Source organism: Filicampus tigris, chromosome 13 (genome assembly GCF_054856515.1).
Source record: "Filicampus tigris isolate MCC_2025a chromosome 13, RoL_Ftig_1.0, whole genome shotgun sequence".
Classification (NCBI taxonomy): domain Eukaryota; kingdom Metazoa; phylum Chordata; class Actinopteri; order Syngnathiformes; family Syngnathidae; genus Filicampus; species Filicampus tigris.
The window spans coordinates 9,710,057-9,734,654 of record NC_141229.1 but is presented as its reverse complement, the minus strand read 5'-3'; the positions used below and the strand labels follow the sequence as shown (position 1 = coordinate 9,734,654).

At 42.9% G+C, this 24,598-nt stretch overlaps 2 protein-coding genes across 2 annotated transcripts in view; one reads left to right on the top strand and one right to left on the bottom strand.

Moving 5' to 3' along the window:
* The window catches only part of mnat1 (MNAT1 component of CDK activating kinase), a 38,171-nt gene extending 21,162 nt beyond the window's left edge, over positions 1-17,009 (bottom strand). Inside the window, exons 1-6 of the mRNA XM_086048725.1 lie at positions 16,793-17,009; positions 8,411-8,563; positions 7,963-8,036; positions 7,435-7,538; positions 6,466-6,606; positions 4,639-4,770 (exon numbers count right to left, since the gene is read on the bottom strand). Of these exons, the coding sequence (XP_085904851.1) occupies positions 4,639-4,770; positions 6,466-6,606; positions 7,435-7,538; positions 7,963-8,036; positions 8,411-8,563; positions 16,793-16,881 (693 nt within the window). The 5' untranslated portion in view covers positions 16,882-17,009. The remainder of the gene's footprint in view (positions 1-4,638; positions 4,771-6,465; positions 6,607-7,434; positions 7,539-7,962; positions 8,037-8,410; positions 8,564-16,792) is intronic.
* Positions 16,796-24,256, top strand: six4a (SIX homeobox 4a). The gene is made up of 3 exons (XM_086048716.1): positions 16,796-19,685; positions 20,805-21,478; positions 22,141-24,256. Exons 1-3 carry the CDS (start codon positions 18,952-18,954, stop codon positions 22,737-22,739), a joined length of 2,007 nt encoding a protein of 668 aa, XP_085904842.1. The 5' UTR covers positions 16,796-18,951; the 3' UTR covers positions 22,740-24,256.
* Positions 24,257-24,598: the final 342 nt, after the last annotated feature.

Here is a 24,598-nt window from a genome sequence, read left to right as displayed (position 1 = left end):
GCTGTTGAGGCCATCCTAAAGAGGGCCAAGCCACGCAGAGGGGCAGAGGTGTGAATGCCCACATATGCTCGTGCCAATCACAGCTGACAGTTCTCTTTAGCCCCTGACCTGACCCCCGGCTATCAAAAAGGCCAGTAGTGATCAATCGGAGTTCCACTGATCCAATAAAAAGTCACACAAAATCTGTGATCCTTGACTACATTACACAGAAAACGTAATTCAAGCATTTGATGGAAACTGAGGGGGAAAAAAAACAATTGAAGCTTTTTAAGGGGAAGTCAACACAAACAAGAATATGTTCTATGCAAGCCCACTAATTGGAACAGGGCATTCTGATAAATATTCCGTTTGTGGAATAAGTGTTAATCCACTTGTTTTTAGCCATCTCTGCGGGCGGCCATTTTGTCTTCTGTCGACTGAAAATGACATCAAAACTGCTCACAACGACCAATCACGGCTCAGATTCAGAAAACAGGTCAGCCGTGATTGGTCGTTGTGAACAGTTGTGATGTCATTTTCAGTCGACAGAAGACAAAATGGCCGCCCCCAGAGATGGCTAAAAACAAGTCGATTTTGCTGTTTAACTTTATATTCCACAAACATCAACTTAATTAGAATGCCGCGTTTCAACTAGTGGGCCTGCTGTGAACATATTCTTGAAAAAAAATGTGTTTGGGTTGACTTCCGCTTTTAAGATAGTGAATGGGGATTTGAAGGGGGTGGGGAGCATATACCGGCAACCTCTCAGGCAGAACAGGTTGGGCCAGTCTGCCAGAGAAAAAGTCAAGCTCAGCTCGAGCTTACTCTGACGGGTTTGTTTCCCAGTCAGAGGTCATTGTAGAGGACGATCCACCAAAGCAAAACAAACCTGACTAAAGAGTGTGCTCGTGTTTGCACTTGAATTTGTATTTTCTATACAGATCACATCACGTCTACTAAGAATAATGCCAGAGAGGACCCGAGAATATTTAAGTCAGCTGCACATCTATGTTTAGGGATAAACTTGCCACCCACATTTGGCCGAACTGTACATTTGAGTTGTGTGCGTCCTTGCAGCTTCCATTGGGTGCCCGTGGCGGCCTTGTCAAGTATGTCAGCTGCTCTGCTGTCTGTGACAAGTGGATCAAGGCATAGTGGTGCGAGAACCTTTCATTTAAGATGCTGCTGAAAGCTGCTCTCGACTATAGCGATTCCCCATCGGTCAAAATCTTGGAGGAATGGGACACAGCAGCCGAGGATGACTGCCGGACCGCTAATACACTCGCCAAGATAGAACACACAATTGACACTACTTTCCTTGCACAAACAAACGCTTTAACAATATGAAACCAGGCGTCATAAGTTGTACAGACAGAAAGCTGTTTATTCAATTTATGCTAATGATCATAAATGTACGTCCAGGAGCCGGTGCCAAGAGAGAGGACTTGTCATTGCTTGGCACTGAGTCTGGTTAAATGTGTCAGACAAAAACTAGCAACGTGTTTAAACAGCGACAAGCTGGCTGCCTCCCATGCAGTAATTCTCTTTTGATATCAGTGAGCAACTGATTCTTCAAAGGATGTTTACTCAGACTAGGCAGGGTTGTGTGCTTGGCTTTCTTCAATAGTGCCAGTACAAAGTGACGGATTACTGCGCGATTTCCAAGCCATTCCTGAGGCAAGACCAGGCACATCCCAAGCCTCACAACGCACCTGGGCCCAGGCAACTTTACAATTGGAGTGTCGAACTTCATCAAGCATCCATGTGACAGCTTTCTGACTCAACCAGAAGAGTCGTACAACGTTGGGGTCCCAAAGCAAAGAGCAGGCTTAGATTGTTTGCCTGCATGTTCCCAGTCAACAACATGACGCAGCTGCTGCATTAGATGAGACATTAGAGCACTCTTTATTTAAAGACCGGAGCCTCCACATCTTTACGTTCCTTGGATTGGTGGGCTCAAACACAGGCGGATATGTCATTCCACCAGTGACAGCTCACCTTGGCCCGAGAGTAGAGGCCGGCTAAAGTGTTGCATGTGTCGGGGTTAGTGATGGCTACCAACTTGTGTGACAGATGAACTTGCACATCAACACAGTTGATAAAATTAGAGACCATAAAATCAACCAACTGTTCATTCATCTCGATCACGGTTTGTCATCTCCTACCACTAAACATTGCTTTAGCCCAAAATAAATCTTTAAATGGTCAAAAACAAACTGATTGATAAAGCTAAATAACAACAACATTTGGAATGGCAGCAAACAGTGATTCTGAATTGAGATTAAAAAACGCTAAATAGAAGACTTTTACCAGAATTTTGTTTTAAAATAAATACAGTGGTACTTCTACTTACGAACGTCTCTTCGTACGAAATGTTCAAGTTACGAAACGCCTCAACAGGAAAATATTGCCTCTTGTTACGAAAGTAATTTCAAGATACGAAAGGTAAAAATAGAGTATGGGCTGCCACTCGCAGCTCCGGAATTTCCTGAACGCAACATACTCATAGCTGCTCTGCCATTGGCTAGCCTAGCATCTTCCTGGCATCCCATTGGCTAAGAGGGACCTCTACCGTATGTGTCTATATGTGCAGATAGACAGGTAGATAGATAAATATGTGATAGATATGTCTATGCAGCGTCCTCGTCATTCGCCCCTCGGGCCATGAGGTGTTCCGATAGTTTTACGTGAATTAGAAACGAGGAAAAGAAAAAAAGGAGAACATTGTTTTTCTTTTTGTCCATACAAACAAAGCAAGAGATAATAGAAAACTATGAAAAGGGGATGCGTTTGGTTAATCTCGCCAAAGAATATGACCGTAACGTATCGACAGTCGCCACGTTATTAAATCAGTTGTTTACAAAACGCCAGGCAAAAACCACTTCTGAGAGAGAACATGAACCAAAGAGGGCAAGCGATGAGGACAGCAATTAAAAGGTGAACGACCATCATTTTTATTCTTTACTCTATTCTTTGTTTCTTTTTACATTATGCACAACTCGCATTTATTGCGCAATAATCTAATTGTAACATGTATTTGTTGCATGTTTTGATGCATTTTTATGCTTTATAAAACATTTACGTCTGAATATTGGGGGCTTGGAACGGATTAGGGCATATACATGGAAAACACGTCTCTACTTACAAAATGTTCTACTTAAGAAATTTCTTCCAGAACGAATTAATTTCGTAAGTAGCGGTACCACTGTACATGATTCACTGAGAATAAAAAACTATATATATATTTTAATGCTTGTTGTGACTTATGTCAATATAAGAGTAAAATATCCTGACTATGCATTTCGGGGGATTTGAGGTTTAGAGGACAATGATCTCTTTGTGTATTAGCCAAAAGGATCCATGTTTCCAAAGCTACAGAAATGCCTGAAAAACAAGCAATAATTTGCACACCAAGCCAGTGACATGTTTATCCATTTGTCAAACGGACAAAAATACGCTTTTAATATTCAACTAGCTATTTGGATTGGAAATTTGTATTTGTATTGGAGTCCACCAAAATTTAAAGAGTTCTTCCTTTGCCCAAGGGCTATTGTATATAGTTTTGAAAAATTTGTCTAAGTAGTTTTCACAGAAGCATTTTGCAAAACTAAAACACTGCATGGAAAAGGCTTGCGAACTCTATAACGTCTTCCACATTTAATTCGTATGGGTGTAATGACAAGGTGTCCTACGGTTGCGTATGCCAAAGTGTTTATTTTTCCAAGCGCTAATTGGCATCGCTGTAAGTGCTTAAATAACAGACCAGCTTTGCTGATGTGTTTCCTCCAACTCAAACTCATCTTGGGACAATCGACCACAACCTAGCAGATAAATGAATTCCAGCAATAAGCAAGAATTTGCCAGTCTGTGCTGAAATTTCACCAAGTCAAACACAAGTCATGCTTTTGGACTCCGACGTGAAGGAAAATTCAAAGCCACATGTTCTCCTAACTTGCAGCTGAGCGGAGCATATGTATGGAGAGAGCTTAGGGATGGTAGAGTGAAAATAAATGAAGGGGTGGGGGTGCAACCGCAGAAGAAACCCAAAGCAGCATAATAACGCTGTTTCTCTCTCCATCAGCAAGTTTAATTTTGCGCGGCAGAACAAGAAGGTGCAAACACTTTGGCACTTTTGATCTTGATGGTGAGGAACAACCATGGTAGAAGAGGCTAGTTAGGGCGTGATGAGCTTCATTGATACAAGAACTTGATAATGAGATAAGGGAGGATCCAGCAGGAGCCTATAGGTGACAACCTTGCAGATATCTCTCCAATGCATCACTGAGCTGTGGGAATAGAAGCACTCCTCATGAGGGTTGTTGGGGACGGGCTCAGGTGATGACACAGCCTGTCTCATCGCAGTAAAATGAAAACAAATGACTGGAAACTAGAATAGCAGCAAAATGAAACGGAAGGTCCCTGCAGGCATGGAAAGCTTCGAGGCTCCAGAGTCACAAGGTCTCGTTCTCAGGGCCCCAGTTACGGCTCACAGTGACTCACACCAATGTGATGACGTGACAGAAGGAGTGAGGAGCTTTTCTTATAGTGAAGGAGAACCGGGAAAAGGAGCAAGAACCTCCTCGAGTCTTTTTGGTCCAACACAACAGTTGATCTGAAATGTGTACTAAGAATAAATAACAGAAAAAGTGTCACACTCACCATCTGAATTCCTGTTGAAAAGTGATTGGTGGCTTTGACCGCGTGTTTCTGCTGCTCGATCTCGGTCTCCAGCTGGGAAACACGGGCCTTGTGTTTGGCGAGCAAGAGGTAGGCAGGAAGCTGAGATTTCTCCTGCGAAAACAAAAAGGTTTGCATCAAGGGCGCTGCTGCAACTTGATTGCATGAGCTACAAGGTCGAACTTATCACTGTCTCCGGTGAAGTGTTGTCAAAGTGGACATTTAAAAACACAAACTTGGACATGTTGTCGACTGATGAGTTAGGACATTTTTGATGGTTTGGCAGGACACGCAAGGAAACCTTTGTGTTTACAGATAATCAAAATATAGTTTAATGGCTTCCAGTGCTGACATGTCCTGGAGTCTCCATCAAGGTGGATATGTTTTCACTGCTGTGGTTAATTTTCAGGCCACGATTCTGTAAATATGGATCCTCATTCATCATGAGGATTTGGTATTGCAACCTCCAAGGAGGTTCCCATTAAATATTTGTGAGAATCCTTGCATTAATAATGGCATGAAATTGAATGTTATTTTACAGTGTGTGTATATATATATATATATATATATTTTTTTTTTTTTGCTTTTGTTTTTTTTAACTAATCAAAAAACTAATACAGTACAACTAAATTACACCTCTGTCTTTTCTTTTTTATTTATATAATCATAGTTGTGTCCACTCCTGTTGAACTTGAAGAACATGTTCTGCTATCTGCATGCAAGGTCACAGGCTACACTGCAATATCAAACCTATTTACATGTGGATTTAATCCAGATTTGCATTTGGCAGCAATTTAAATGGAACACGGACTCTTCTATTGAACATGTTCAGAGGCTTATATCTCTGTCAAATCTCATCAGAGCTGGTTATAATTATGTTGTGCTTATGCGGGTTCTTATCACATTTTGTTGCCTTGTATCAAGGTAGCTGGATGTGAATGTAGTGCTGCCTGTCTACGATCTTGGATACTGTTGAAAATATATACTAAGATCATTTTGTTTTTCGAAGCAAACCACAATTGACCAAGAAGGAAGACATTGACACTATTTGTACTTAACTCATTCACTGCCAGACATTTTCAGACCGTTCGGGTAAAAGATTTCCCTAACGTTTGAAAAAAATTGAAAAAAACATAAGTAAGTTCCTGGGACTGAATGGCTAGACTGTGAAAAGACAAGTCCATTTGTCAATGGCAGTGATTGAGTTAATGTGAATAAACACATGATGCCTACTTTTCATTCTAATAAGGTGAAGCACAGTAAGTGGATAGCGATGCAGCTCATTCACCGCCACGTGTTGAGGAAACACCAAAAAGGCATCACATTTATTTTGTTTGTACGTGTGTGCATGTGTGAGAGCGGTGCGAGAACAGTCTATTTGGGGGTGTTGGGATATACAGATGTCAGGACCCAGAAGGCTTCCCCCAGGGGGGGCGAGCGCTGATCTCATCTGCCTACATAGGACAGGCCCTGTGCCTTAAACAAACAAACACACAGCTTAACCTGCTATCTGTGATGGTGCTTGAGCGGGCCGCGCTGCAGGAACAATCGCTTCCAAAGCCTGCAGCTCAATACAATGGAGCCAAGAGGCTTTGGAATCACAGAATGAGAACAATGCATCCGGCAGCACAATGACTGGTAAAAAGCTCTTAATGATCAGCCCTGAACCCTTCAGGCTGTGTGTGTGTGTGTGTCAGCGATGGGACACGTATGTCATTTTGTGGTGGCTCTTAAGGAATCACATTTGCGCAACAAGACAGACATGGCATTCAGTTGGCGTACTGTGAGTGCGACGCGTCTGCTTCTCACCAGTTCATCCAGCAGAGCCTGCTTGTTCTTCTTTTTGGCCAGCAGTTGCCTCTGCTCCTCCTGCAGCACATCCAGTCTCCGCTGCTCATTGCCCTGCTGCTCCAGCAGGAGCAGCTCTTCCAGTTCCTCCTGCTCGCGAGTCTGAGGAGAGTCGGGTGAGTTGGATTCAATATGTCCATCAATCACAAATTGACCACTCACTACAAATACTGGAAAAGTCAGCGGAAAATAATTCTTAGTTTCAAGAAGACTTGGAGAAAATACACTCACTGCGCCCATCTTTAAGCGTACCACAATGTCATGAGATCCAATACAAGAGATGTATTAAGAATCTAAAGAGTCTTTTAAAAAATACGAATGCTCCATTTGTCAAAGAAGGATGAAAAAAAACAACTATGTTAATTATTTTGTTTGTAAGATTTTAGAGATAGACCAATATTGTTTTTTCTGGACCGATGCAGATTATTAGGAGTCAAGGGGGCCGATAACCGATATTTGAAGCCGATATTCATTTGCAGGAAAAATCGAAATATTCCTTTATGAATTTTTAAGAATACAAACTCCAAGACTGTTGAAATGCCTTTAAGCATGGTTATTAAACAGTTTTTCATATTTGCAACATGTTAAAGGTTTATTGCTTTTTATCTTGGGAAATAGACATCCTTGTTGTCAAATTCTATCAAAAAGTGCAGCAACATGTCTTAGAAAATTCAAAGAAAACTTCAACAAATAAATAGATCCTTAAAGTTTACTCAATTGGAGTTTTCCAAAATGTCACTATACTGACATGTTAATGTTTCACTTAGCTTTGTTTAAAAGATAAAGTGCATGGAGTTCCCAGGCAAAGCTTAGAATGTTATCACAATCTACAAGACAACAGTGTCATATCTGAAGCCTTATTCTTTTTATTCCCTTCTAATTTATGTTGAACCGCCTAACTCATCAATAATGAATGTACCATTTACATACAAGCTTGGCTTTATTCTTCTGGATGCTCTCTCTGTTCTCCCGCTGGTACTGCTCCATCCTCAGCTTGGTGTCCTCCACATCAACATTGTTTGTAAGGTTAAACACTGCACAGAGACCACAATTAAAGCACTTGAGTCTGCCCATCACAGCCAACTGGAATCATGCGGATAAGACGCAGTCACTGTTATTTTGACTTCCACAGATGATCCAAAGAAAACAAATACGCCTTTGAGACATAAAGCAGTGAGTAATGTTGAAATGTACACAAAAACATTGCAAATCCACCCTTGGACCAGGAGACCCTTTGAGGCTGCCTCATGCACTATTAAGGGCTAAAAGCTTATGGGATGTTGGCATTCATGATGTGTTAGCATTGGCAGCTCTACCCTGTGATGTATGACCCAGGCTGGCATGCACTAATGCCTGTTAAACATCTCTCCATGCAGCTGGGGAGAAATCATTACGGCGGCTGGAAACATCCTTTTAGCAGACTTGTACAGTGAGCATTTAGTCAGTCAGCGCTCGTACCGACGTCCTCCACTTGCTCCAAGTAGTCGTTATATTCTCTCAGGCTGGGGAAGTCGCAGTCTCTCTTGTTGTAACTGCAAAGAGAGACAAGAAACCAGAGGAAAGCAAACATGCGCCGACATTAATATCCCCCATTAAATCAACCATTTTATAACAGCGTGTCTGCATTCTGCCTAATAGACACACATTAGATGTCAATTAAGGGGCTATTAAAGGACAGATGAGATGGAAAAAAAAAAAGGAGGTAGGGAGGGGCAGCCCAGTAAAAAAAAAGAAAAAAAAAACTGGCAGGGAAAGAGCTTTCCCGCTTGGGGCCACCCCAGGGAGCCTCATTGTCTACAAAACAAACAACGTAATGAGCAAGACAAAGGTGGCTTAAAAAGTGGGAGGCGGCACGGGAAGACACATAAACACGGTGCGGCCACACCCCTCACCCTCCCTCACTCACATCTTCAGCACCTTCTTGCGGATCTCCACCTCTTTGTCGACGGTGGGGTCCTCGAAGAGCTGCACGCGGAAGTTGCTCTTCCTCAGGGGCGTGTCGCACTGCACGCAGTTGCTGGAGCCGCGGACGAACAGCATCTCCACGCAGTTCTCGCATCTTGACACACACAGGAGACCGTAACTCCAACATGACGGCTGACATTATTTTCAGGGGTCAAAATCAAGCATTTTTCAGGGATCAATAGAAGACAATATTGAATGTTAGCGTACGTTTTCATATTCAAACTATGTATTATTATCACAAAGAGAATAAATCAAGAAAATTGGTCTCGAACAAAATTAAAAGGTCAAGAAATTGAAGCTATGAATTCTTGACAATGCTCAGCTATGAACTGAAAAAGTCATTCCAGGAGATACAGCATCACCCACATCATAAATACGAAGATGCGCAAAGCTGTTATCTGGAGCAACAGGCCAGTACTTTGAAGAATCAAAATAATAAAACATTCTGTTTTGATTTACATTTTTCTATTTACCAAATAATTCCATCAATATTTCTTCATAATGACAAAAGTATTAATCCACAAATCTTGATTTTTTTTTTTTCTAACTGAGGTAAAAAACACTGAATAGTTTGTGTTTCCAAACTTTTGACTGCTACTGTAGTTGAGAATTATAATCAGTGGGCACGGTGGATGCTAATGGGACAGGAACATTTCCTCTGAGTGCTCAAAAATGGCTCAGACTATGATAGGAACATCAATTAGACGGCTTCCAACTCACAGACGGTGGGAAATTATCCTGACACCCCATTATCAAGAGTGTCTGTCTGCGCTGGAAACGCATTTGTCTTGTTGTTATTTCAAAAAAGATCTCGGTCTCTCTGCCACATGGCATAATTTGATAAAACCCAAACAGCGTGCTGTGGTTTTACAAGCCTGCGTTGGCTGTTACATAATTCTGTGAAAAAGCAAAAAATGCACAGAAAATGGCTTTACCTCCCTTGGAAATGTGCTGTGTTCTTTTAATGCAATTCTCATGGAAGAAAAGAAAAAGAAGTCTGTATTATTCTTGACAATCGAAACAACCAAGGCCACATTTGGCAAGGTGAGCAAAACTTTGACTTTCTGGTTTATGTCTCAAGCATCTTCCGAAGGCAGAAAAATGTATAGTGGGGCAGTGCGGTCATGATTAGTTTTTCAGGTGGCGTTTTGGCTCCTGGTACGCACAAACAAAGCAGGCTGTTCCACCGGTACAAAAAAAAAATGAAGGAAAGCACTTTTAATGATCATATTGCCGTGTTTCAGGTCAATCTGAGCTTCAAAGTGTTACCTCGTTACCTCGTTCACCGTCATGACTCGGTAACATGGCAACCAGCAGACCCACCTGAGGGCACAACCCCGATTTTAGCCATCAATCACACTTTCATGCAGGTAGGCGTTTACCCATCAGTCACACTCAAGTGAGGAGTGGACACTAAGAACAATGGGAACACTCCTAAATCTCCCCTGATGGGGCGGAGGTCTTGGATAAACGTTTGCACAGTACACTGTTTTAATTAACTCTCTGTGGAGCTTTATTTCCACAGGAATTCACCTTCTGCTTCTGGCTTCCTTCACAAAAAAGAAAAAAAAATGGACATCTGGTTTCCAACTGCCACTGTCTGCTTTTGAGCACTTATAGCATTCAGCGTTAAATATACGGTCGGATCCACAAGTATTTGGACAATGATCTCTATTGGGTTGGATTCAGGCCACTGACTTGACCACTGAAGAATAATCTATTTCTTTGCCTTCAAAAAGTCTTAATGCAATTTGAATCTACATCCTATCAGTTTTATAGCACTTGTCTCAATGTGAGCAAATAGTAGTTTTCGGATACCTAGATTTCATTATTATAATTTAAAGCGGAAGTCAACTCAAACATATCTTTTTTTTTTTAATTTATTTATTTATTTTTTTTTAAGGATATGTTCTATGCAGGCCCACTAGTTGAAACACAGCATTCTGATTAATATTCTGTTTGTAGAATATGAGTTAAGCAACAAAATGCGCTTGTTTTTAGCCATTTCTGTCGACTGAAAATGACATCGCAACTGCTCAGGGCTGAGATAACGACCAATCATAGGTCAGCTTCAGAAAACAGGTGAGCTGTGATTTGTCGTTATCTGAGCCCTGAGGGTCTGCGATGTCATTTTCAGTCGACAGAAGGGACAAAATGGTCGCCCACTGAGATGGCTAAATAGATTTTGCTGCTTAATTCATATTTCATATTAATCATATTGCCTTGTTTCAACTAGAGCCTGCATAGAACATATTCTTGAAAAAAATATGTTTGGGTTGACTTCCCTTTTAAGTCATTACCCAAGACAAATCTGTAATAAGATTTAGAGGTAAGACCAATTCATTTTTTTTCTTCTTCCTACTCCCATTGAACATGTACATTTGGTTTGAAGAATGACATTTTCCGCTGTCTTTCGTTTTCTTTTTTTAATTCTATGCTCTGGTGTTAAATTGTTTTATGTTCAATAAAGACATGCGATAACGCGATGTCTGTAACCCGGAAACACCATTCATGTAAAAAAAATAAGAAATCATGTAAAAACAAGAAAATGAAAAAAAAAAATGGAGATAAGTGTTTTTCACACGGAAGCAACGATATGAAAACACTCATGGGGAGATCTTGTAGGCCACAATCTCATGCTCACAAAGGGACTAACCAACTACAGCTCCTGACATCACTCACTAGGCCACACCCCTTCAAGACACACATCTGACACACGGATACTACAGTAATTACACTTACCACTACCAGTTCTCTTTAATAATGATTTGATGCAACACAGCGTTATTCCTTTTTATTAAAAGGTGTGACGACTGGAATGGATGAATGACATTTCAAGTCATTTCACTCGGGACTAATATTTGATATAAGAGTAAATTCAGTTACAAGCTTGGTCGAGGAACAAATTAAATTTGTACGTCAAGGTACCACTGTATTAATAAATATGTCACTTGATCCAAAGACTTTTGCCCGCCCAAAAATGTACGGCGAAACGGTAAATGGCACATGTCAACGCTAAGCAAAGAAGCTCTCCAAGGGACGAAGCCTATTAGAAGCGTCATGAAAAAGAGTCCTCACGCAAGACATTTCACTTAATCGGCAGACCTTAACACTTCGAAATATATAAATAAATAAAGCGGGAAGAGAAAGCGCAGAGTCACGGAGTTTGGATGTTTAGGCATCGTTTCTCGGATGTGGGTCAAACAGGCCTAACCTGCTAAGTGCATTGCCAAGCTTGCCTCCGGAGGTAAAACACATGAAGCATTACACGGGCAAATGTGTCCGTTGAGTTTGCTGAACTAAAACTGAAACCATGGACAGGAACATCTGCGTCGGTCCAGGAGAGCACATGGAGCCCTCTGCCCAAGTGCACTCTGGGACAGGCAGATGTTCACTGGGGCCCGAGGCTACAGGAGATGTATAGGCCTCGGCCATATGGAGGTAGATGGAAGGCTGTGGCTTGTCTCCACAGGCCCACAAAGAGCCCATTCATCAACACAGGCGTAAGGAGAGGGGCGTAGCTTGCCCCCTGCCCCATAAATGGACCACACAACTGAACCCTCCAAAGGGGAAATCCTGCGAGCATAGAGGTGAACATCTTAGAAAAAAAAAAAGAAAAAAAGAGGGGGGGGGGGGGGGGGGGGACTTTGTGCGCTTCTTCAGCTTTCCAACTGTATGCCTCGACTGTTGTCAGGACTAATGAAAGGCGGAGATCTGACGCAGCGCCATATTGTCGCTTTAGAGGGCATTTTCCAAGCTTGCCATCACCGTGTCCCAGGGCTGTTGTTGCTGAGCGAGGGCTCCTGATGACTCCTCCCTCTCTCACCTGTCCCACTCACAGCTCCAGGCTGCCCTATCTCTCCATCTGCAGCTGTCAGCAGGTCACAGGAGGTGGTGGGAAAGCCGGCCGAACAGGGGCCCGGCCGGCCATGCAAGAAGCCTCCAAAGCAGCTATCAAACTTTTTGTAACGTTGCCGTTGACGGGATAAAAGTAGAGTCCAACCCCTGTTGATTGCGAGGGGAATGTTCCACACCCACCTGCAATAGGTATAAAGCCGCGATACAAAAAGAGCATATCATATCACCACAAACTTTAAAAACATTGAAACTTTCTTGCTGTCAAGAAATGGGGGGGTATGATCTAACATCACTCAGGAAACAAAAAGATTTTCGCTCGCACAATACTTTAAATAAGAGGAAAAGCATGCTTGATTCAAGCATTTTATTTGCCACTAGCAGTTGACGATTACCCTCACCGAACCATACAATAACAAAAGTCCATTACCTTAATGCTTACATAAAATGTAAAACACCATAGATAAGCCAATGGAAATTATTAGGGCCCGATTGATTTGGATTTTTTTTTCAGTGCCGAAAAAATTGTCAGAAAAAAAAAAAACAATCAGACAACTGATTAATCAGTTAATTATTAAAAAATAAAAATAAAAGACTCAAAATAGGCAGTTTTGCATTGCGGTTTGCGAAACAGAATTTGCATTTTGCACCTCAAACAAACACAAGGATAAGCAAAACGGTGAAGGGTTATGTGGCAAAACGCATGCTATCGTTACAGAAATCACTGTGTGAATGCTAAATCAATAAAAGAAGTCCTACAAAATTTCTAAATGTCAGAAATGTTAAACTTTCACATATCTTAGTATTGATTTTAACACAGTTTTAAATTGATTTATTAGCGGCCATCAGATTGTTAAAAAAGGGCGATGCGGATATTCGTCAAAATGCCATATATCAGTGCCGATAATCGGCCGCTAATCCATCCATCCATTATCTATACCGCTTATCCTCACAAGGGTCGCGGAAGTGCTGGAGTCTATCGCTAATATTTACCGCAAATGATTTTTGATATCAATGTTTCTGATCAACTAAAAAGTGTTCAATTGAGGAAATTCTCCTATTTCCTGAGCTACACAAAGTCATTAAACTCCTTCTTTATCGAACAAATGTATATTCACTCTGCTTGGGGATCTTCTCTGCCTCTTACCCTACATCTACAGTACAACAAGTAAAGCTAAGTACCACCTTGCCGGTCGAGGCGGTATATCATTTTTGAAAACCCATGTAAAGCAATTGCTTAAAAAAGTGCACGCTGAGGACTTTCAGTGCAGAGTTCATCTGACAGTGGCCTTGAGTCATACCTGCCATTACAAGTTCAACCCAGCGACCTCAGATACCAGCAAGTTGGCGGCCGCAAAAAAAGATGCTCCATCCCAAGAGTAGGATTGCTTACACAGGAAGCTTGCCGCATGAGATGTTGAAAAATTACACCTCAGGAGATACTGCCAATGAAGCACTTTCGGATGAATCATGCAGATCGTGTCACTGAATGAATGAATAAAAAGCTGCGTATGATCGTTTGACGTTTTAAACGACTGCGTCTATAGTTTGAACATGTTTTAACTTCACTACTTTTCTCATACACACAATGGGGTAAAGCCAATGTAAACAGGACCCAGAAGTCAAGCTGTGACCACCTCAGTGCTAATCATTTTTTATTGACCCCCCACTCCAAAAAAACAAACCAAAAAAAAAATAAAATAAAAAAATAATTTTAAAAAAACACCTCACCCTTTGCAAGTGGGCATCAACTTGAAGCTGTTCTGCAATCAGATACAGTGACTTGCCTCCATTTAATTAGGCATGACCGCATGTGTGCCCAAGTGTCAAATCCCAAAGGACATGGCCCTGGTGTCATCATACAAAGGTAATAAATAACACATATCAGACGCCCTCGGTGACAGGATACAAAATGTGCTGTTGTGCAGTTTAAATTTAGACCGAGAGCGTCGGAGAAGCTTGATACCGCGTGGTGTTGCGTTGCCACGCAATGCACTACATAGCAATGCCAAGGTAGGAAGTCAACTTAAGCCCACCGTGGAATGGACACCAACTTAGTGTGAGCTTGACAGTTATTCCAATGTAGAACTACAGAAGAATAGAGATAAAACACGCTGCCTGATATAGTACAGTTCAACAAGACAAACATTAATTAACATGATGGCTTTAAAGCTCACTTAATTATTCTCTACCTGCAATGATGTTGATGTTGGGTGTCAGTAATGAGTTGGGAAGTAACACAACACCTCCCACTGATGTGTCATCAGATTCATTTGCATAATTCACCAAGAACTATTTGACGCCGTGGAGACGCAAACAACCTGGGCCACAGGAACCTTTTTGTTACCAGGAACTTATATCACCAGGAACAAAAGGTTCCTGGGCTTGTTGGTGGAGAAGGCGCTATACTGTCATGTTTTCGGTCAAATGAGACCTGCTGCACATTTAGCCAAAAGCGTCTGAACTGGACAATCGCAAGGGGAAAAAAATACAGTGGGTGACTCCCCGCTGCACAATAAGCGATTGACTGCGGCACATATACGCAAGTTGCAGCAACGGAAAAGCTGTTTATAAAAGTAACTAAAACCAACTATTATAATAGCAAAAAAAATTCTTTATTTTTGTCTTTGTCAATTAATATCATAAATAAGCTTTAGAGCATCATTTAAAAATATCTATACTGTACATATTTATTTTGGTATTGCTGTATGTCCGTACAGGAGAAGGAAAGTCAAATACCATTTGAGAATTGTAGTTTAATTTACTTTATTACACATAGTGACTTCTTTTTATCTTTTACTCTACAAACACTCCATATGATTAACTTAATTAAAAACCGAAGACTAAAACAAATACAGACTTTTCGAAACAAATAAAAAACAATAAAAAAATAACAAACCTGCTCTAAAAACGAATTAAAACTAACTGAATTCAACAAAACAAGTCAAAACAAAACGAAAACCAACTTTAAAAGTCAAAATTCCAAAACGATTCTAATCTTGTTCAAGACTGAAAGTCCCAATGTTTGTTTTTATACAATAACGATTAAAAATACAGTGGAACCTCAAGTTACAAACTTAATTGTTTCCGTGAGCCTGCAATGGCAGCGGCCGGCCGAATCTAGCTTCTAACCGGAATGTTGGACGTAGCATTTTTAGTTGTCCGTTACATCTGTGATGTTGCGACACCATTCATTGGCATTTTCTATTTGTAATCGCTGCAAAAACCAGTGCCCAATGGTCAGCCACTTATGAACACTTGTTGCAGAACAGTTCAGCCAATTTATGCCGTGTCGCTTGGTGTGTGGCGAGTCTACCTTACAACCAAGGTGACCCAGCAGTGGAACGACTTAAATTGCTACATTGCAGATTCCTTTTAATTTTCTCTGTGCGGTTGTGCAGCCAGATTATACTGAGGCTGACCTGATGACAATGCAAGGCCACTTCCTGATGGGGCAGTCAATAAATAAATAGTACAGGGGTTGAAAAGATGTTCTCGTCAGGCTGCCGCTATTGTTGCTTCGTGCCCTCTTTAATCAAATGGAAAGGCTGATACACAGTTGACAAGGTTATATCTTGAAAAGTGCCTTGCAAACAGGTTTTAGTGCCGGAAGTTGCTCATTTAATCTCATTTAACTAATTGGGGTAACCAAAATACTACGACACACCTGCCGTTATGATGCAGTACAGTTGTACACCACTGTTGGCTACAACCACAATAATAAACATTATGTACTGTTAAATTAACACCTAACATAGTGTCAATTCAAAACAAAGGAACATTTTCTTTGCACAATACAGGCAGTCCCTAAGGTATCGGCATAAAGGCAAAAAATGCACATTTTCAAGAAACAAAACTGTCAACATTTCATTTGGAATATTTTGGTCATAATGTTGTGGTAGGATGGTATATAGAGTCTTTGTGTGATGGTTATTGGATGATCAGACTAAAATATCTGCTATACAATCATACTGAAATCGAGATAGATTGTTAAGTGAATGTGATGGCGGTTTGCTTTGATTAGTACTGCTGATATCCTTCAGCAAGACACTGAACCCAAACTGCTCATGCTGTAACACTGTCACGCTCCCCTCGGTACTTTGTAATGTCTTGTCCATGTTTTGTCATTGTCACAAGACTCACTAAGTGAACGACTATTGTGCTTATCATTATTCACCATAAAACAAATCAGCGGCGTCGTTCACATCACTGCACACGACTCCAAATGCCTGTTTCTTTTGCACTAGCTATGTCAAATACTAGCAGACGCTAACACTATCATTTCTTCGTGTTTTGTTTAAAAAGTAAACACGCCAAACTGGTTATATATATTTACTTGAAAGTAGATGCTTTGTGTATTGATGAGTGTGGGTTATGTGACGACTGCAGTACAGTACAGTACAGTACAATACAGTACAGTACAGCAAATGTGTTGTTCAGTCTATGTAGTCAAAGTGTAAATACTCACAGCGTGTGCCCACACACGTTCACCATCAGCTTGAGCGAAGGGTTCCTGTATTTGGTCGTTTTGCATCTCGGACAGCTTTGGTCATCCATTTCGTTCCTCTGCAACCGCAAAGTGATGAAGATAAAGAGGAAAAATAGCAACAACTTGCAGCTTCACTGTTCACATTTCCGGCGGGTGGCTCTTGTGTTTCATCGGATAAGGTCCGACCGGAAACGAGTATTAAAGATTCCTCTTTCCTCTCAGTTTTGAAATCGCTGAAGGGCTTGACAAAACTGTTCTAACACTGTATTTTGACACGGTTCTTGTTGTTATATCGTTTTACAGTCCCAAAGACATTATTTGTTAAAGTGATATTGAAACGTTACAACGGGTGTTTTTGTCCCATTCGGGCGCATAGAAAATGAATAGTTGCACAATTATGGCGTTTATTAATAGCACTTGCAACACTGCAATAATACAAACGCATTCTAATTACTATCTTTTTAATGGCTCATGTATATATTTACTTTATTAATATTTACTCAGTCCAGTGTGACAATACACAATAGATTTTTTTTTTATTTCTTTATTTATTGACAGATTATTCAATTTCACAATTAATAACATTTCCTCAGTCAATATAACAATGAATGGGAACAAAAAATATATACGTAATAACAATCAGACATCCCATTACAATTCCATCATAAACAAAATGTCGACAGACTAAACAACTTTGAATATATTTTATAATTATGTTTATATTATAATTATATATTATATTTATCATACAATTATATCATATATTTTTTTTCACAATTGATTTTTTGTAGCTGTGGCTTTTGTGCACTCGTCATACTGATATTTTCTTTCTAATTTGGTGACCTTAGTCAGCTACATCAAAGGGGTAAAATATTTGATATACAAGAATGATTCATGGCAATTGTACAACAACAATAATAAATATAATGGTACACTTATATTAACTGCGCCAATGCAAATGTAACTTTAGTATTTTGTAGAACTGTTTGTACATTTATATATAAAGTTAATTCACTCTTGGTCAAATTGGCTTGTGTCGGTGTATTCAATGAAGTGAGCGAGTGAAGTGAAGTATCTGGAGAGAAACAAAAAAGATAATTCGTGTTTTTCAGTTTCTGTTGGCTATTTTTTTTTTTAACCAGTTCATAACCTTATCAAAGCTGGGAACACGTTTAATTTTGTGTATAGCATTTATTTATTTATTTGTCATTTGTGCTAAGTTTGAGTGCAGTTGATGCGACCGCCAGTATTTGTGGGGTACAAAGGGACCGGGCCTGACCGCAAATAGCAAAAATTTGCGTGTACTTGACACACAATTGCCATGAATATTTCCCCCGAAAAGTCCCCCTTTTGGGCGGTGGCGGGAGGGGGCGCAAATAAGCATTGAATTAAAAAAAAATACAACGAATTGGTGGGTGTAAGGCATAGGTTCCCCAAACTATCAGCTAATACAGTAGGTTGGATGTCAAACCGCTAATGTTCATTGGCTATTGTCAGTAAAAATTAACTATAGGCCTACTTATGTACTTATTTCAGATTCTGCCTTGAATCCGCACTTGGAATCTTACCAGTCTTTTTACACAAGTTCTATATAAAATCAATTCTTACATTTCTACAACTAACTTGACCGCAGGAACTCCCCAGTTTGTAGTAAATACGCGCACAGTTGCTTGCTGGCTTGTGCAAGATTGAGAAGAAAAAAAAAGAAGCCTGGCACCTGTTCGCAAACTCATTCCCACGCTCGTGGAAGTGCTCACTTTGCACAGACTGCACAGTACAGGTGAGCTCGCTGTTGGGACTACAGAACAGCGGAGGTTGCATGACTGACAGCTGAAAAGCAAACATTCGAGTCCTCCGTTTCCCCGTCGCTCCGCCCCTCCGCGAGGCCCTCGGCGGCCAATAGAGTGGCTGTGCCGCGCATAGACCTCAGCGTGTCTCCTTCCACTTGCAGTCGGCGTGGAGTAAAAAGTCACGTTGGGAGGCGAGAGGGAGAGAGGGAGAGGGAGAAGTATCTACTTACAGCTGCTGTCAGATATCCGATCGCCTTCGCATGGCGAGGAGGTAACCTGATCGAGCTGGGAGGAGGAGTGACTCGACCAGGGAAGCCTTGAGCAAAAAAAAAAAAGGAAAAAAAGAAAATGTCTTCTTCTTCAGCCGGAGAAGTCACACGAGCAAATGACATCAAGAGGGAAAATGTGAAGGAGGCGGACAAGCGGGAGTGCATCAAGCTTGTGGCGCTGGAGGCGGCCGAATTGTCCATGGAGCGAGCGGCGCCCAACGCGGACGCGGTGCGCACGGAGCTGCTGGTGAGCGCCGCCTCCTCGCTGGCCTTCTCCCCGGAGCAAGTGGCGTGCGTGTGCGAGGCTCTGCAGCAGGGGGGCAACGTGGACCGCCTGGCCCGTTTCCTTTGGTCCCTGCCCCAGAGCGACCTGCTGCGCGGCAACGAAAGCATCCTGAAAGCGCAAGCCCTCGTCGCCTTCCACCAGGCTCGCTATCAGGAGCTCTACAGTATTCTGGAGAACCACAGCTTCAGCCCGTCCAACCACACTTTCCTGCAGGATCTGTGGTACAAGGCTCGCTACACAGAAGCGGAGAAGGCGCGGGGGAGACCCCTGGGCGCCGTGGACAAGTACAGGATCCGGAGAAAGTACCCTCTCCCCAGGACTATTTGGGACGGCGAGGAAACGGTGTATTGCTTCAAGGAGAGGTCACGGAACGCGCTGAAGGACCTGTACAACCAGAACCGGTACCCCTCTCCGGCCGAGAAGCGCAATCTCGCCAAGATTACGGGACTCTCATTGACCCAGGTCAGCAATTGGTTCAAGAACAGGAGGCAGAGGGACAGAAACCCGTCCGAGGCCCAGTCCAAAAGGTGAGGCCATGTGGAGCACCTTCAATTCACAAATTCTGCCTCACTGTGTGATGTATGACACTCGACGTCATAAGTCACGAAAAGAAGTACTATATACGTTTAAGGTGGAGCACGTTTGTACTGTTTTGAAATATGAACTGGTTGCCATTCAGATCCGGTTTCAAGTGTGGCGTGGAAACCAACTATAACGCTCATACACACACTTTGAATTAGTGACTTAAGGAGTTGGGGGGGGTCGACTTTAATGAGGCGCGTTTAATTTAATAATTCATCATTTCTCAAACATAGGTGCGCGTGCATGCATGTGGAGACCGAGAGTCAACAATGTTATTATTTAATGACCGAATGTCTGCCTCCTTTCATGTGGCTCTTTCTGTGTGCGTGTGTGTGTGTGCCTGTGTGTGAGAGAAAGACCTCTTTTGCCTCTCTCACAATAGCACACGCACACAAACACACAAAAGATGGCCACCTGCTAAAATAAAATATAACGTTTATATTCAGTGGAAGCCACATTTGTACTGCTGGAGCAGTAATAGTATAGGGGTGGGGGGTGGTTTAAGGGAGTTTTTCCCCTTTGGTGGGTGGGGGTGCAGCTGTTAGAATCAATCTTAAGACAGCAGGCTATGAAATTAAATAAACAAACTACATTGCATATACAAATGGCTTTTTTTAAAAACATAAAACCGAGGCATACGGAGACTTTAAATTGAGTTGTAAAGTGAGGGGTTACATTCCGAGTAAAGGCCGGAGAACATCTGAAGCCATTTGTTTTGTGTCCCACCACCATTACCAGCACTGCTGGCTGTTTTTATCACACCAGAATTTATTGCGCCAAATGGTTGCACGCTTGTTGACGCTGGTCGTCTCTCCATGAGACAAGAGGGCAATACATTCCCAAGAGCAGGCTGCTCTTCAAAGCTGTGTATAGCCTCATAACACAACAAATGTGACTCACGTCGACTCGACACGTGAACGGCAAGGAAAATTACATTTGAAAAAAAAAAAAAAAAGGTTTTGAAATGTATCTTACAAAAACGGTTTAATATTTGTACTTTATATTTGTATTTATTTTCTGACCTGCTATATATTATTACCTGTGTCCCATCTTGTGTCCCCCAGTGAATCTGATGGCAACCACAGCACAGAGGATGAGTCCACCAAAGGTCAAGAAGAATTGTCACCCAGGCCCCTCTCCAACTCCTCAGATGGTGTTATCACTCATGGGACACTTCCAATTCAAACAGGGCCTCTGGACAGTGGGGTAGTCATCCAGCAAATCGGGGACATCAAAATGCCTGCTGCATCCAACAGTGGGGGGCTCTACAACGGAAGTCTGGGCACCAACAGCACCTCCTCGGCGACGTTTCACAACGGCGGCTCGTCTTACCTGCACTCACCTGGGAACATCCTCTTCAACGGGCTCAATTTGGGCATCCAGCCTCTGGCGTTCAACTCTCTGAGGCCGTCCGGGGCGGTGCTGCTGGGAGGCTCCGGAGAGGACATGCAGGAGAAAGGACTGGGTGGCTCTGCTGAGGACTCGGCCCTGCAGTACGCCTCGCCCTACTCGGGCTGTGTGAACGGAGGGCCCGTGAAGCTGGAGGGGGTTCACTCCATGGCCGCCCAAAACGGGGGCTCCTCCGTGCTGACCTTCAGCTCCTCGCTGGGGGGCTACAGCCTGGTGCAGGTACCCAGCGGCGTGTCTGACAGTGATGGAAGCTCGCTGCTTAACAGCGATGTGGGCCTTCCTCCCCTGCAGCTCTCCTCCTCGTCCTCTTCCTCTTCAATCGCACAAGGTAGGCTCTGTGAAAAATGATGTGATTTTCAACTGTACGTCACACACTTGGATAATATTGTACTTTAGTCGACATACTGAGATGAAATGCATGACATCGATCTTAGGACATCTTTTTGCCCTTTTTAAATATTCAAGTGCAAATCTGCAGATTCATTTTCCGCTCTGAGCGACTATATTCTTGGATGTATTTCAACTGGTTTATGCTGCGCAAAACACAAGAGTGTGGAAAAGAAACACCGGCTCCCGCAAACATAGAGAGAATCTTCCTTTGAAAATGCCAGCGATGAATAAAAACAAGTCACCAATCACTCATCATCGTGGCGCTCTTGATCTTCAGAGCCGGGGAGTAGAGAAAACATGGTTCAGGCAATCAGAGGCCATGAATTGCACTAAGAGGGAACGGCGAATATGCCATTACAGCACTTACTTTGACATTGAGCAGAGAATCCGCGGCAGGGGGAATTGAAAGCAAAAACAGAGAGCGCAGCTTGCCGTTGAGGCTCCACAGACGCGAGCTACAACAACGCAACGCGTGCGAGAGGCACAACAGCCGCCTTGAGGCCGAGGCCTCTCAATCAAACATTACGAATAAGCGAGAGTGGATTCACTGTTGTGCACCATAGGCGACGTCGGTATTGATGTGTCGTTGTCTGGCCGCAGGTACAATAGCTCTGAACGACGCCGCGGTGAGCTCGTCCAGCGACGATTCCTTTCAGCAGCAGGACAAGCTGTCCATGACGTCCCTGCATCACAGCACCGTCCTCTACAATATGAGCAACGTCACCCAGTCGCCCATCAAGAAGGAGCCTCTGGAGGGAGGCGGCTACTCCTCATACCACCACGGGCTCCACCTGGACCCGAGCGGGCAGATGGGCTACTCGACGGCCAGCTCGGAAGAGGCGCCATCCAGCCAAGCTCCGGTCTCCGCCGGCGCCGCCACCTCATCCGGCCCCGAAGTGTACACCACGCTCACCGTCAGCACGCCGCTTATGGCCCAAACGAACCCGAGCGGTCACCACCTCCGGCCCGCCGAGTACCTCGGGGGGCACGAGGTCCGGGCGGCCCAGCCGCCGCACCTGATGGGCCCCTGCATTGACAACGAGTACATGAGCCTGTCAGAGAACAAGGTGGACAACACGGGGTCGGCGGGCGTGACTGACATGGTGCGGGCCATGTGCGGCGACATGGAGCCTGTGGAGGGGAAGGAGCTAGCCAAACTACAGACAGTGCAGATGGATGAAGACATGGCTGACCTTTAACCTTAAAGCAGAAGCACTCCTATCCATGCGAGCGGTGATAATCTTTTGTGTGTGCGTGCGTGTGTGTGTGTGTGTGTGTTCGATTTTTTTTAATCATTCATTTCTTTTATCTGTTAAATTATTTGACAATACTGTGTTGACTCCTACAATGCACTAATTTAAGACCGAAGGCCTATTAGCGGGTCTGGACATTTATGCAACAAAAATAACGATTAACCACGTTTAAAAAGGAGCCGTGTTCTTTCACACGAAATGTCACAACGACTCATCGCAGCAGTCGGCGAATGTTGTTTGAGCCGTGTTTAAAAGTGCAGTTTTACAGGCAACACCTGCTACTTCCTGTTGAGTGGACTTGATTTGCCGAAGCAGGTGCTGGCATGCCGCAAGTCACATGACCAGGACGTTCCTCCAAACTAAATGCGTCATCTGGGTCAAACCAAAAAGGTCATTCATCGGGGGAAGAGGGGGAGCGAGTCGGTGGAAGTGGGACAGTTTTACTGAAGGACTTTGCACATGTATGGACAATATGACATCCAACACACAAAGCTGCTCATTTCGGACAAAGTGCCCTTCAGTAAGCACCTTAAATTGCCTCGGGAGTTTCAAAGATGAATGTACCTTTTTTTTTGGGGGGGGGGGCATTTGCACTACCATCACGACATTATACGGGCTTCGCACTGTTGATTTTGACAGGCCTCAACAAATGCACACGAGCGAGAGCAATCTTCAAGCCTTGTCGTCAATTGAATGAATGAAAAGGTCACATTGAGGAGTTCACGTCTCGTCCGTACGTTGCTCAAAACGCTGCGGCGACGTTCAATAGGTGCGAAGATGCTATGCTTTACTGTGTTTCGTTTGAACGTGCCTCTACAAATGTCGGCGATTCCCGACGCGAATACGTATGCTTCCCAAATGGATCAGGAACAAAAGTATTTTTGGGGAAACAGAGAGAGGTTGCAATGATTTCTCTTTGTCATAAGGTTAGGGACATTTTTTTTTTTTTTGGTCTGTTTCTTTTTACATTGTGAATAACACTGAAAGGAAGCTGTGCAATCTGAAGGCAAGACCTCAGATTGTGAGATTTTCCACCGCCTCCACCAACTGCTGTCACTGGAATATTTGTTGGGTGTCAGATTAGGAAAAGACAAGAGAATGTGGAGGCCATTTGTCAAGTGGGTCAGGTACTTTTTTTTTTCAACCACGGGAGAACACATTCTCCCCGTCATATACGTGAACGACCATAATAGCACATTTCAGCCTTACGGCCAACTCACGGCATTCAACTCAATGTCTTGAGTGCATCGAACTTTGCTTTTTTTTTTTGTTATCGGACTCATCGTGAAATTCTACCAATTTCTCAGTGCTTTAACTTCTAATACAAGAAGTGAGTGATGGGCAAATGTGTTTTTTGTTTTTTTTTAAACTTAGTTTGAACTATAAGTTTGTTATCTGAAATTATGTGAATGTATTTTTCTAAACCTCTGCAATAAAAGTCTATATTTATAAAAAGAGTGAAAGGCAATTTTGATCCTTGCAAAAGAAACAAAGCAAAAAAAAAACAGCGGGTCGCTTTTGACCTCTGTCGGAGCGACACATGTCCGCGCAAAGCTTTATGACATAGACAAAAGACACAAAGCACATGTCTCCCCAACATTTGAATAGCCAAACTGTGAGGATGAGGGGGGAAACTAGCGTGCTCTAATCCAGCCAGCCCGCTGCCGCTTGCGCTCTCTGCAAGTGATCGTTTGCACATGCCTGGCAACCTGGACTTCATTAGCCCTCCTTTTCTCATCTCAGCCCCTGTAATTCAAATAAACAGCAATGAGATTTCCAGAGGTAAAGCCTTTTGGGGTGGGGGG

Excerpts from the sequence above, each read along its gene's own strand:
- six4a (XM_086048716.1), top strand. The coding sequence starts at position 18,952 with ATGTCTTCTTCTTCAGCCGGAGAAGTCACACGAGCAAATGACATCAAG. Across the intron at positions 19,686-20,804 it reads TCCGAGGCCCAGTCCAAAAG|TGAATCTGATGGCAACCACA; the intron begins GTGAGGCCATGT and ends TGTGTCCCCCAG. Across the intron at positions 21,479-22,140 it reads TTCCTCTTCAATCGCACAAG|GTACAATAGCTCTGAACGAC; the intron begins GTAGGCTCTGTG and ends GTCTGGCCGCAG.